The 12,618-nt window shown below is 33.4% G+C and overlaps 1 protein-coding gene across 3 annotated transcripts in view; it reads right to left on the reverse strand.

The window, feature by feature from the left end:
* The window catches only part of Micu2 (mitochondrial calcium uptake 2), a 109,520-nt gene that overhangs the window by 41,209 nt on the left and 55,693 nt on the right, over positions 1-12,618 (reverse strand). For 2 of the 3 annotated variants that reach the window (XM_026394916.2, XM_026394915.2), the window contains exons 3-5: positions 10,363-10,413; positions 4,817-4,848; positions 4,500-4,575 (exon numbers count right to left, since the gene is read on the reverse strand). In XM_026394916.2, the coding sequence (XP_026250701.1) occupies positions 4,500-4,575; positions 4,817-4,848; positions 10,363-10,413 (159 nt within the window). The remainder of the gene's footprint in view (positions 1-4,499; positions 4,576-4,816; positions 4,849-10,362; positions 10,414-12,618) is intronic. The other variant, XM_026394917.2, reaches the window with a different exon arrangement.

Below are 12,618 nucleotides of genomic sequence, written 5' to 3' on the forward strand. Positions count from 1 at the left end.
CAGCTCCTGAGATTCAGGTTTGATTTTTGTTTTTGTTTTGTTTTTTGTACTGGTGACTGAACTCAGGAGTACTTTACCACCAAGCTACCTACAATCCTTTTTGATTTTAAGAGATGGTCTTGTTAAGTTGCTCAGGGGCTTGATACATTGCTAAGTCTGGTCTTGAACTTGTGATCCTCCTGACTCACCCTTGGGAGTTGCTGGGATTATAGCCTGCGCTACCATACCCAGCAAGAATTCTTTTTGGCAAGAATTCTTCAGAGATGATAATTTATATTTCCATTAAGAGACCAAAACACAGAAAATGCTATATACCACTAATAAGTACTATGTTAATCAGTTTTTCATTGCTTTAAGCAAAATATCTTAGAGGAAGCAAAGTTTGTTTTGACTCATAGTTTCAGAGGTCCATGATCAGGTCAGCCTACCTCATTGCTCTGGGTCCAAGCTGAAGCAGAACATCATGGCAGAAGGGAATGGGGGAAGAAAGCTGCTCATCTCATGGTATCCAGAAAGCAGAAAAAGGTAGGAGCCAGAGGTACAAGATATAATCTCTAGGAGAATACCCACAGAGACCCACTTCTTCAGCTATGCTCCACCTCCCTATAGTTCCCACTCACTTAGTCTGTTCAAATTGGGATAAGAGTACAGATCTCATAATCATCCAATCATTTTACTTCTGAACACTCCTGCATTAACACAAATCATGTCTGATAGTAACAGTTAACAGTTAAGAAAAAATGTGAAATCATTTCCAGATTTAGATAATCACAGATACTGTAGAGGAACTAATTTTTAAGGTAATCTTTGAATGATCCAATTGAGGAGAGAAGATGGGTTAAAAAGGTTTTTTTGTTGAGATGAGGTCTCACAAATGTTGCAGTGACTGTATGACCAATGTAATTCTGCAACCTGTACAATCAGAAAAATGAGAAATTATACCCCATTTGATTCAAATGTATAAATTTGAATCAAATGGGGTATAATTGTACTGGTACTGTCATGTGTAACTAATTAAAAAAAAAAGAAAAGAAAAGCTAGTCTTTTTAACAAATGGAGCTAAGAAAACTGGAGATATATATAATTATTTTTTCTCTCTTACCCTGAACAAAAGTCAAATCAAAATGAATCAAAGACTTAGAAATTAAACCAGAAACCTTGCAATTAGAAGAAAACAGAGTGCTGGCATTGACTTCCTTAACGAGAAACTCAAGAAAACTCAAGAAATAAAACCAACAATAAATAAGTGGGATGCCATCAGACTAAAAAGCTTCTATATAGCAAAGGAAACAAGAGTGTGAAGAGACAGCATACAGCATGGTACAAAATTATATCAAGAATATATATCAATGATTAATATCAAGAATATATAAACTCAAAAACTTTAATACTTAAAAAACATGTAATGAATAAATAAGCAAAAAGAATGAAACAGACATTTCTCAAAAGACAGAGATGGCCAAAAAATATATGAAAAAATGTTCAACATCTCAAGCAATCAAGGAAATGCAAATCAAAACTACACTCAGTTCATCTCACTCAAGTTAGACTAGTACCACCATTCTGGAAAGCAATATGGAAATTCCTCACAAAACCAGGAATGGGCCAGGCACAGTGGAGCATGCCTATAGTTCCAGTTAATTTGGGAGACTGAGTAGGAGGATGGCAAATTCGAGGCCAATCTCAGCAACTTAGGGAGACTCTGTCTCAAGAAACAAAAACTAGGAATGGAAACACCATATGACCTAGCCATCCCATTCCTTGGTATTTATCAATAAGAACTAAAATCTCCATAGTATGTGTTACAAGCCATCTCAATGTTTATAGCAGCACAATTCACATAAGCCAAATTATGGATCAGTCCAAATGCCCATCAATAAATAAAAGGATTAATAAACTGTTGTATATATACACAATGGAGTTTTACTCAGCCATAAGGAAGAATGAAATTATGGCATTTTCTGGAAAATGGATAAAAACAGAGAACATTATATAAAGTTAAATAAGTCAATCTATGAATTTGTTGAAATGAAACTAACTGCTATGTATACCTATAACGCTCTAATAAAAAATATAGATACACACATACATACAAGTGTTTTGGGGCTGGGGATGTATCTCAGTGCTATAGTGATAGAATACCTGCTTAATTAGCATGTAATTTGATCCCCAGCATCACAAAAAGAAAAAGTTGTCAAAAGGAAGTGTTTTGATTAAAAAGTAAAAATCAGATGATGATAATCCATGTTTTATTATGATGTTATAAACAGCTGATGCATTACTTCCAAAATTTACTAAAACATTACTGCTAAATGGATTTGATTTTGTTGATAACACCAATTAATCCTAACCTGGGAAAAATCTATATAAATTACTGAAAACTTTTAATTGAAAAATATTAAAATAAAATTTAGTCCTTATGCTTTCATTACACAGAACCCCTAACTAAAATTGCATTCTGAAATAGAATAGTTTACAGTTAGCATATAATTAGTTTTAGATGAGTATCCATTATTTTCTAGAGAACATTTAGGCAATATACTGGGCAACCAGGAATATAAAAGTGACCGCATAAATTTTTTTCTCTGAGAATTTATGATTTAATTAGCAAAGATTAGTATAACAAAATGCAAAAATGAGAAAGAGCACAAACTCTAGTCGATTTGGATATCAGTTTCAAAGAGTAGGGTAGCTACTGAGTAGGAAGGAGTTTAATGGGTGATGGGAGTATGGATGGTGTTCCATATAAAAGTGATAGGCAGCACATAAAGGAACTACCAGTATTTAGGAAGGTTAAGGCACAGGAGAGGGCTGCATGGGTATTTCTTTTCTGAGTAAAGGGTGCTTCTAAAGTCTCTTAATCACTTACCTCATGTTATGTTTTGGATATGGAATAGCCCTCAAAAGCTCATGTATTAGGCAACAAGCAATGTTTAGAGGTGAAATTCTTAGATTGTGAGGACTGTAACCTCATCCATCAGTGGACTAATCCATTTGATGGATTAATAATCTGAATGGACTACCTAGTGATAATTGTAGGTAGGTAGGGCATGGCTAGAGGAAGTAGGTTACTGGGTGTGTGGCCTTAGGGACTATGTCTGTCTTTGGTCTCCTCCTCTCTTGCTTTCTGTACTTTTGAGCCACCATGAAAAGTTGAGCAGCTTTTCTCCACCATTCCCTTCTGCCATCAATTTTATGCCTGTAAACAGTCAACCATGGATTGAGACCTCTGAAACTACTAGAGCTAATAAATGAATTCAGCAAAGTGGCAGGATATAAAATCAACATGCATAAATCAAAGGCATTCCTGTATATCAGCAACAAAACTTCTGAAATGGAAATGAGGAAAAACACCCCACTCACAATATCCTCAAAAAACAAAACAAAACAAAACAAAACAAAACAAAAAAACTTGGGAATCAACCTAACAAAAGAGGTGAAAGATTTATACAATGAAAACTACAGAACTCTAAAGAGAGAACTAGAAGAAGATCTTAGAAGATGGAAAAATATACCCTGTTCATGGATAGGTAGTACTAACATCATCAAAATGGCGATATTACCCAAAGTTCTCTAGGCGATATTACCCAAAGTTCTCTATAGGTTTAATGCAATGCCAATCAAAATCCCAACGGCATTTCTTGTAGAAATAGATAAAGCAATCATGAAATTCATTTGGAAAAATAAAAGACCCAGAATAGCAAAAGCAACTCTAAGCAGGAAGTGTGAATCAGGCAGTATAGCGATACCAGATTTCAAACTATACTTACTACAGAGCAAGAGTAACAAAAACAGCATGGTACTGGTATTTGCTAATGGGTCAAGCACTTCCAGCTGTGATATCCAATGGGCAGTTCTCTGTCCTAGCTTATTCAACTTCATTAATTTACTTGATATTTACTTATTTGACAGCTCCTTTTTTAATATGTTCTCCTCTTGGCCTCTGTGGTAAAATTCTCCTGGTTCTTCTACTTCTTGGATCTCCTGGCCCTGGTTTCTTTCATGAGCATTTTATCACTATCTATTCCCTTATATGTTGGTGTACCTCTGAGGCCTTCTCTTCTTCTTTAGACTCATGTCTCATCCTTACTTTTCTTATTCCACCTCATCTCCTCTCTCCAGTTTTTAATTAACAATGATGTTTTAATAATTTACCTTAAATTGTTCAAAGAATGAGAATAACTTTTTCATTTTTTATTTTTTAAATCAATTTTTAATTTTCATTTATTTATACATACATATATATTTTTAGTTGTTTATGGACTTTTATTTTTTATTTATTTATAGGTGTTTCTGAGAATTGAACCCAGCACCTCACACATGCTAGGCAACCGCTCCACCAATGAGCCACAACCCCAGCCCTTATTATATTTTTTAAAATTTATTGTTTTAAAAACACCTGTTAAATAACATGGTACAAATCTCACACCTTAGTTCTCTAATAATATGTCAGTTAAATTATACATGCAACCAAAAAATGAACAGCAAATTAAAATTACCTTTATCACCAAGGTCTCTAAAAAAAGTTGATCCACAATTAGCTGTACGGATTCCTGCCAGTACCTCCTCGATATCCTATAAATACATATATTAAAATCTTTCAATTTGATTTATAAAAGTTCACTATCTTTTTTAAAAAATATATTTTTAGTTGTAGGTGGACAGAATACCTTTATTTTATTTTTATGTGGTGCTGAGGATTGAACCCAATGCCTCATGCATGCTAGGCAAGCCCTCTATCGTTGAGCCACAACCCCAGCCCCAAAAGTTCACTATCTTACCAAAAACAAACAACACTTCCCCTCTTTTCCCTTACCTTTTTTGCCAGCTTCTTGACTAAAGTTTTACCTGGAGCAAAGAAGAAACAGTATTTAGTACTCATATTCCTTGATAAAACTCAACTGGCATTAATGATTCACAAGACCAACAACTGAATGCTTCTAAAAAGTTTGCAATTTTTAGTCAATATCCTTAAATCAAAATTATGAGCTAAAGAATTCTAAGTATAAACACAAAGATGCTATATTTTTTTTTACAAGTCAATTCCTTAACCATCCTATTTCATACATATAAAATCTTCTTTGACTTATCTTAGCTGTCTGCATCAGGCATTAATCCTTTTTTTTAAAGTATTTTTTTAGTTGTAGATGGACATAATACCTTTATTTTATTTTTATGTGGTGCTGAGGATCAAACCCAGTGCCTTCCACTTGTGAAGTGAATACTCTACCACTGAGCCCAGCCCCTCAGACATTAATTTTTGCCACACATAATTTCTTTCTTCACATGATTATTAAATCAATCACTTTTTGCTTTCATCGATTAAAAAAGAAAAATCACACTTATGTTTTAGAAAGCTACCTTGTTGGAAACCTGAAAAATCCTTTATGCTAACAACTTGCCAGTCAAATTTAAAAGGCTAGCCAACATGACTGTCCATGCTGAGGTGATATTATTTTTCACAATAACAGAGATTTCTTTCAGGTTTTTAGCTACTTCCCCCCCCCTACCTAAAACGTTTTTTTTTTTTTTTCTTCCTACAGTTCTGGTGATTGAGCCCAGGGCATCAGGCAAGCCAGGTAAGTATGCTATTACTAAGCTACATCCCCACCCCATAAAGCACTATAATTCCAAAATAACTACATTGTTTCTTTTACACATATAGAACAGTATTAAACATTTTGTCTTTTACAGAAGTCATGGGCTTCACAAACTTCACCTCTTGTTCTCAAAATTATTGTTATTATTGTTATTGGGTACTGGAGATTGAACTCAGGGGCAAGTGCTCTACCACTGAGCACAACCTTAGCCCTTAACTTTTTTTTTTATTTTTATTTTTTTGGTACTGGGGATTGAACTCAGGGGCACTTGACCACTGAGCCACATCTCCAGCCCTGTTTTGTATTTTATTTAGAAACAGGATCTCACTGAGTTGCTTAGCACCTCATTTTTGCTGAGGCTGGCTTTGAACTCAAGATCCTCCTATCTCAGCCTCCTAAGCCACTGGGATTATAGGTGTGCACAACTGTACCCAGAGATTTTGTTCTCAAAATTATTATACAATTACAAGATCTGTAAAAATTCAGGTGACAAGTTAAAAAAATGAGCGCTTTTAGATGTGCCTTTTCTGTAGTTTCGGTTGCTTAACTCAAGACTATAAATTACTAGGGATGAATTCTATTACAATTGTTGTTCATTAACTGTTAAGATTTTGTTTTTACATTCATCAAAACACTAGTTGTGAACATAACTATATAGTTTTTAGAAATATCTATGACCATGTTTGTGAGCTAAGGTGTTAACTATTTTAGGACACTTTTTATTAACTGTTAAACTATTATGTGCCAGCCAATGACAACTCTATAATTTCTTTTTTTTATTAATTTTAAAAAATTTACATGACAGTGGAATGCCTTACAATACATATTACATATATAGAGTACAATTTTTCATATCTCTGGTTGTATACAAAGTATATTCACACCAATTCGTGTCTTCATATATGTACTTTGGATAATGATGACCATCACATTCCACCATCATTTCTAACTCCATGCCCCCTCCCTTCCCCTCTGCCTTATCTAGAGTTCCATTGTGTATAATATTATAATATAATATAATATTCCATTGTGTATAAATGCCACATTTTTTAATCCATTCATCTACTGAAGGGCATCTAGGTTGGTTCCACGACAACTCTAATGTTAGGCATTATCATATTATTAGATTATCAGATAGAAAAAATACTATTTAATTTACAAATCTAAGTGTTTGTGTGACAGGTATCTTACCTATCTTTATATATGTATATGTATTCTAGTTTTTTAAAGAGAGATTAATCTTTGCACACTACTCAGAAGGCATATGTCAGGAAGCAATAATTGACATTTTGAAGGTAGAAGAGGACTGAGAATTTGAGAGAGCTATATAGATGGTTTGTAGGGGGTTTTAAGAAATAAGATGATTTCTAAGAGGTCTTATGTTTGCTAAACCAATCTAGGTCTTTTAAAAATCTTTGTGCTTAAAAAGAAAAAAATTCTTCTCCTTGAAACTGAGCAAAGAAAGAAGGCAACGTTTGCTTCTTTGCAACTAGAAGGCCAGCTATCAAATAATTAAGCCATGGCTCAAGAGGCTGAGGCAAGAAGATGGTGAGTTCAAAGCCAGCTTCAGCCACTTAGTGAGGCTTTAAGCAATTCAGAAAAACTTGAATAATGTAAAATATTTTAATATATAAGAAAGGGCTGGGGACATGACATGGCTCAGGGGTTGAGTGCCCCTGGGTTTAATCCCTGTTAACAAACAAACAACAACAAAAAAAGCCAAAAAATTCAATATCATGTAAATGTCATACAACAATAAAACCATAAATTAACAAAATAATATAATGCTGGATTGTAGGTAAGAAATAAATTATAAAACATACTGAGGCTGATTCCATATCTGTCTTACTGTTATACAATACAGTGTTTAGCATTTAATCATTTGCTGAATAAATAACTGAAAAAAATTAAAAAGATTTCATGTCTTCTTATCTGGATTCTAGCCTTCTGGTGGTTATTAACTTCATCTTACATTAGAAAAAAAAATAACAAGAGGAGTTAGGTCATGATATCAACACTGGAGGATTTGTTTTCTCATATAGATTTTTCAAAAAAGCAACTGAGCTCCATGAAAGTAGATTTCAGCTCCTTGTACTTACTTTCAACTCTAAAGAGAACCAATTAAGCATGATATTATAAAGTGGGTCCTGCTGGTTTTTTTAAACTATAATTCGAAATAGTAACAATGTCAATTATAAGATGTTTGATACTTACATATGGGAATCTGATTATAAAAAATGGAGAAACTACATAATGCAGCTTAGTTTGTGAAAAGCATTTTCAAGTGGAAATCAATTAGAGAAATGATGTTAGTAAAAAGTTTGGCAGCACTCTCTTACATGAACTTCATTTTTAAATTAAGGGGAGAAAACGGCAGAAAATACCTATTATCTTTCTTTGTCCTAAGTCAATACACTTTCCCCAAAGTAAGAAGAAGGGATGTGGTGTTTCAAATCCAGAATGGTCTGGGAGGGTTTTTTGGTAGATGGTTATCTACTTTTATCCTACCTGTTCAGAAAGGGAATTTAAGCAGCAAAATAAGTGGTCCAAAGTCTGATCCACTACACCAGGAGCCATGATCTTTGCCCTCCTGACAGCAATAACAAGGCAAGGTCATAAGTATTTGGGGGCCACTTTCTCTATTTAAGAAGAAAATCCATCTGTAAACAATCTAATTTTTTTGTGTGGGGGGTCAAAAGAAGAATTTCTGCTTCTTTGGCTATTTTCACATCCACACACATTAAAAAAAATTCAATCATTACCTTCATACATTTAATTTGTGTGTGTGTGTGTGTGTGTGTGTGTGTGTGTGTGCGCGCGCGCGCGCGCGCGCAGGGCAGAGGAAGAACTCCTACTTCTTTCTTTGGTTATTTTCATATTCACACATTTAAAAAAATTCTGTCATCATCTTCACATTCTTTCTTTTTGTGCACTCATATATGGAAATATCTAAAATGGGAAAAATAACAAAAAAGGTAGACATAAAACTGAGGCTATAAAATTTTATTGTATTGATATGAAATAATAAAAATACATTGTGGGTTGGTTGATTATTTATTTATGTTTTTGCAGGAGGGGGGCCATAAAGCTTTAAGCATTATGATGAAATTTTGGCTCATCAAGTAGAATGTTTTTAAAGGTGTCCACTTATTCTAGAGATTCCACCATGTATTTTCTCCCTATTTTTAGAGGATTTTAGATATAAAAACTATGTATACATAGCTTGTTACAGGAAAGTAGCCCTTTTAATACTGAAAATAATACTGCATTTGTATATATTAGGTATTGCTACAGGTTAAACAAAGCCTTGCCTCTAGTCAAAATAGTCATTTGATAATCATAATTATAAAATTATTACCAAAAGTATTTTTTAAAATATTTTTTAGTTGTCAATGGACCTTTATTTTGTTTATTTTTATGTGGTGCTGAAGGTCGAACCCAGTGCCTCACACATGCTAGACAAGCACTCTACCACTGAGCCACAACCCCAACTCCTACCAAAAGTATTTAATTCAATTTCATTATGCTAAGGTAAATAGTTTTTTGACCCATAAACATTCAACAATAGAGATATTTTCATCATTTTCTAAATTTTTCATAAATATATAGAATAATTTGACATTAATATCAGAATTAGTGTGTCAAAGTTGATTACTTCAATACTTGTTTTTATTCAGTCATAACTATTGTGGAAACCAAGGCAGAAATGACGCATTAACAAAACATCTCAACTTTCTTGTATCACTAATAAAAGTGGCAAGTAGGAAAAAAAAAGAGGGAAATTTAATGGTGCTACTTTCTTTACACAAAATACATGGCATATTTTTGCTGCAATATTTAAAAAAGTGCAAAAGCATTCTCCAGTTGTATATTTTTTTTTCCTAGAGGGAGACAAATGGTGAACTCCTAAAATGCCTAAAACTGGCTTCCTTGCCAAGTAGGGTCTTGAAATAACATTTAAATGGTTTCAAGAGATAAAAAAGAGACCCTGTTTTGCAACTGTAAGTAATGTGAAACAATTAATAAACAATATTAGACACAGAAAATTAATTATAATTTAAAAACTGATCTAAAGCTGGGCATGGTGGCCCACCTGTAATCCCAGTGACTTATGACTCTGAGGCAAGAGGATCATGTTTGAGGCCAGCCTTGACAATTCAGTGAGACAGTCTCAAATAAAATAAATAAGTAAATAAAAAGGGGAGGGGATGTATGTAGCTCAGCGGTACAGCATCCCTGGTTTCAATCTTCAGTATCACAAATAAATAAGCAAAACCCCAACCTTACCTAAAGATGAAATACAGAAGCTAAGAAATTACATCGCTTTCTCCTTCTTGGGGGGAATAGATAAAGGAAAGCTTCTCCAAGTAAGGGTTGCTTAAGTCAAGATTTGAAGGGTTAGTAGGACTGGACAGTAGGTCCTGCCACTCTTTTCTGTGATGACAAAGATGCTGAGGTAAATCCTCTTAATGATTTCTATTTTCCTGGGGAGTAAGGGGTTGGTAATTTGCTAGAAAGTGGGATAGGCATAGGTATAGAGACTTTCAGAAACTCAGCATGATGGATCTGAGATTGCTATTCTAAAGAAATAAATTGATTTTGATTTTTGTATAGTGATGCTATATCCTGTGACTCTGATAAACTACTTAGTACTTATAGTAGCTTTATTATCTATAGATCTTTTAAGAATTGCTACACAGCAATCATGCTGTCTACAAATAAAGGCAGCTTTATTTCTTCTACTTATATCTGCAAATCTTACCTTTTTCTTGCCTTTCTGTCCTGGCTAGGTCTTCCAGTTCAATGTTGAATACTAGAGAGAACAGCCAGCCTTTCTTAGTTGCTGATCTTAAGCACACAGCATTCAATGTTCCATTATTAAGAATAATATTGGCAACTGGATTCATATATATATATATATATATATATATATATATATATATATATATATATATATACTGTCTTTTAGGACCCAGTTTTTTTTTAAAAAATTTTTTAGTTGTAGATGGACACATATCTTATTTATATCTTATATCTTTATTTTTATGTGGTGCTGAGGACTGAACCCAGTGCCTCATGCATGTGAGGCAAGCGCTTTACCACTGAGCTACAATCCCAGCCCTAGGACCTAGTTTCTTAAGAACCATAATGTCACTCTACTCATACTCTATAAGTTGAGGTAGTCAAAAAGGTTCCAGAGGAAGAAACACAAACTGTACTTCTTGATGGAAAATGACAAATTTCTGGAAGAGCATGCGGGGCCAGAAATATTACTCTAGTCATTTTTGAAAATACAATCTACTATAGTATTTAACTGATTTATCTCCTCATATGGAATATTCTTCCTTTTGTTCTAATGAAATTCTATCTATTCTTCTCAAACTTCTTTGAAGTCCTGACTCTCACTTCTCTCTCTGATGAAACCTTACTACCCTTAAGATAGTATAATACCTAGATCTTACACTAGACTGTGAATTCTATTACTATAATAATAGTATTTGTTTTATTCACCATTGTGTACCCAAGGCTTGACAGTGAGACCAATAAAAATTATAATAAAATTATAATTTTAATAATTTGTACTGATATATTTATTATTAATTATTAATCTACTCAATTGTGCCAGGAATTGTGCTTGGTTGAGTAGTGTGTCAAATAAGACAGGTCCCAATGCTGTTACACATTAATAGAGAAACTGTACATAAAGCAAGTGTGTGTGTGTGTTAAGACAGTGGCAAGAATAGGGCATCTGCAGTTTATTTCAAGTTGCTGACTTGAGATGCCTTAGGTATTTCCTGGAGATGCCGAAAAGAGGCAAATACATGGGTCTGGTGATTAAGTAAGAAGTCTGGTCTGGAAATAAAAAGATACAGATATCAGTGTTTGGGGAACAGCGATATCACTGATGTGGATAAGATCATTAAGGAAGACAATAAAAAATGAAAGAAGACTGCTTGAAGACAGAACCTTAAGAATTAACTTTTAAATAAAGACTGGAGTTAGTTTTTTTTAATTTTATTTTTTGTAGCTGTACACAATAACTGCATTTTATTTATTTATTTATCTATCTATCTATCTATCTACCTATTTATTTATTTATTTATTTTTATGTGGTGCTGAGAGTTGAACCCAGGGACTTCCATGTGCGAGGCTAGCGCTCTACCACTGAGCCATAACCCCAGCCCCAAGACAGGAATAAGTTTTATCCCTAAAACTAAAGAAACTTGAGGGCCCACATCTTATTTATTGCTTATATCCCAGGGTATTTATTATAAATACCAGACTGATCTGAGTTATCTGTTGTATCAGATATGTTTACATATCTACAAACTCCAATCAAAATCCAGTCATTGTAAAGCACAGAGTTAGAACATGTTACTTTTGTAGCAGCCTCTGTTCTATAAATATATTATAGAATTAACTGGGAACTAAATGAAATGCTTCAACTGTGAAAGAGGAGAGGCTGGTATGCTTTTGGCACTAAATAAATCTTTTAGGTAAATGCCTCTTGATGCCATATTCTACAATAGTATAAATTGGTATAGATTAATGATCTTTAAAAAACAAATAGTAAACAGTTCTTTTGGTTTCTTATTAAAACAGAAAAAAAACCATAAAAAACTAGAAGCCATATGTTTATGACTATTAGAAAGAAGAATCCAAAAAAAAATTTTATTTTTTTCCTATTGAAATTGGGAAGATGAGTCATTTTTTTGTATTAAATGCTTTATCTTGTTTTACTTTTTATTTGTTATATATAAATCTCATAAAGGAGGATTAAACTTGATGGAATCCCAAAGAACCTCAAATTTAGAATTATTCCACAGGGGTTATTGGAAAAGTAATAATGTGTTTTGGGGTTAGAGTATGAAAATAATAATTATTTTAAAACTTTTATTCTATTACAGTCTTTCCTGTAACTCAGCTGTTCTTTTTAGTGATTTTGTAAATAGATTCATATAATACACAGTCCTCTGTGCCTAATTTTATATCATTCAGAAAGGAAAGCACGGGGTTA

Source organism: Urocitellus parryii, chromosome 2, assembly GCF_045843805.1.
Source record: "Urocitellus parryii isolate mUroPar1 chromosome 2, mUroPar1.hap1, whole genome shotgun sequence".
NCBI classification, from domain to species: domain Eukaryota; kingdom Metazoa; phylum Chordata; class Mammalia; order Rodentia; family Sciuridae; genus Urocitellus; species Urocitellus parryii.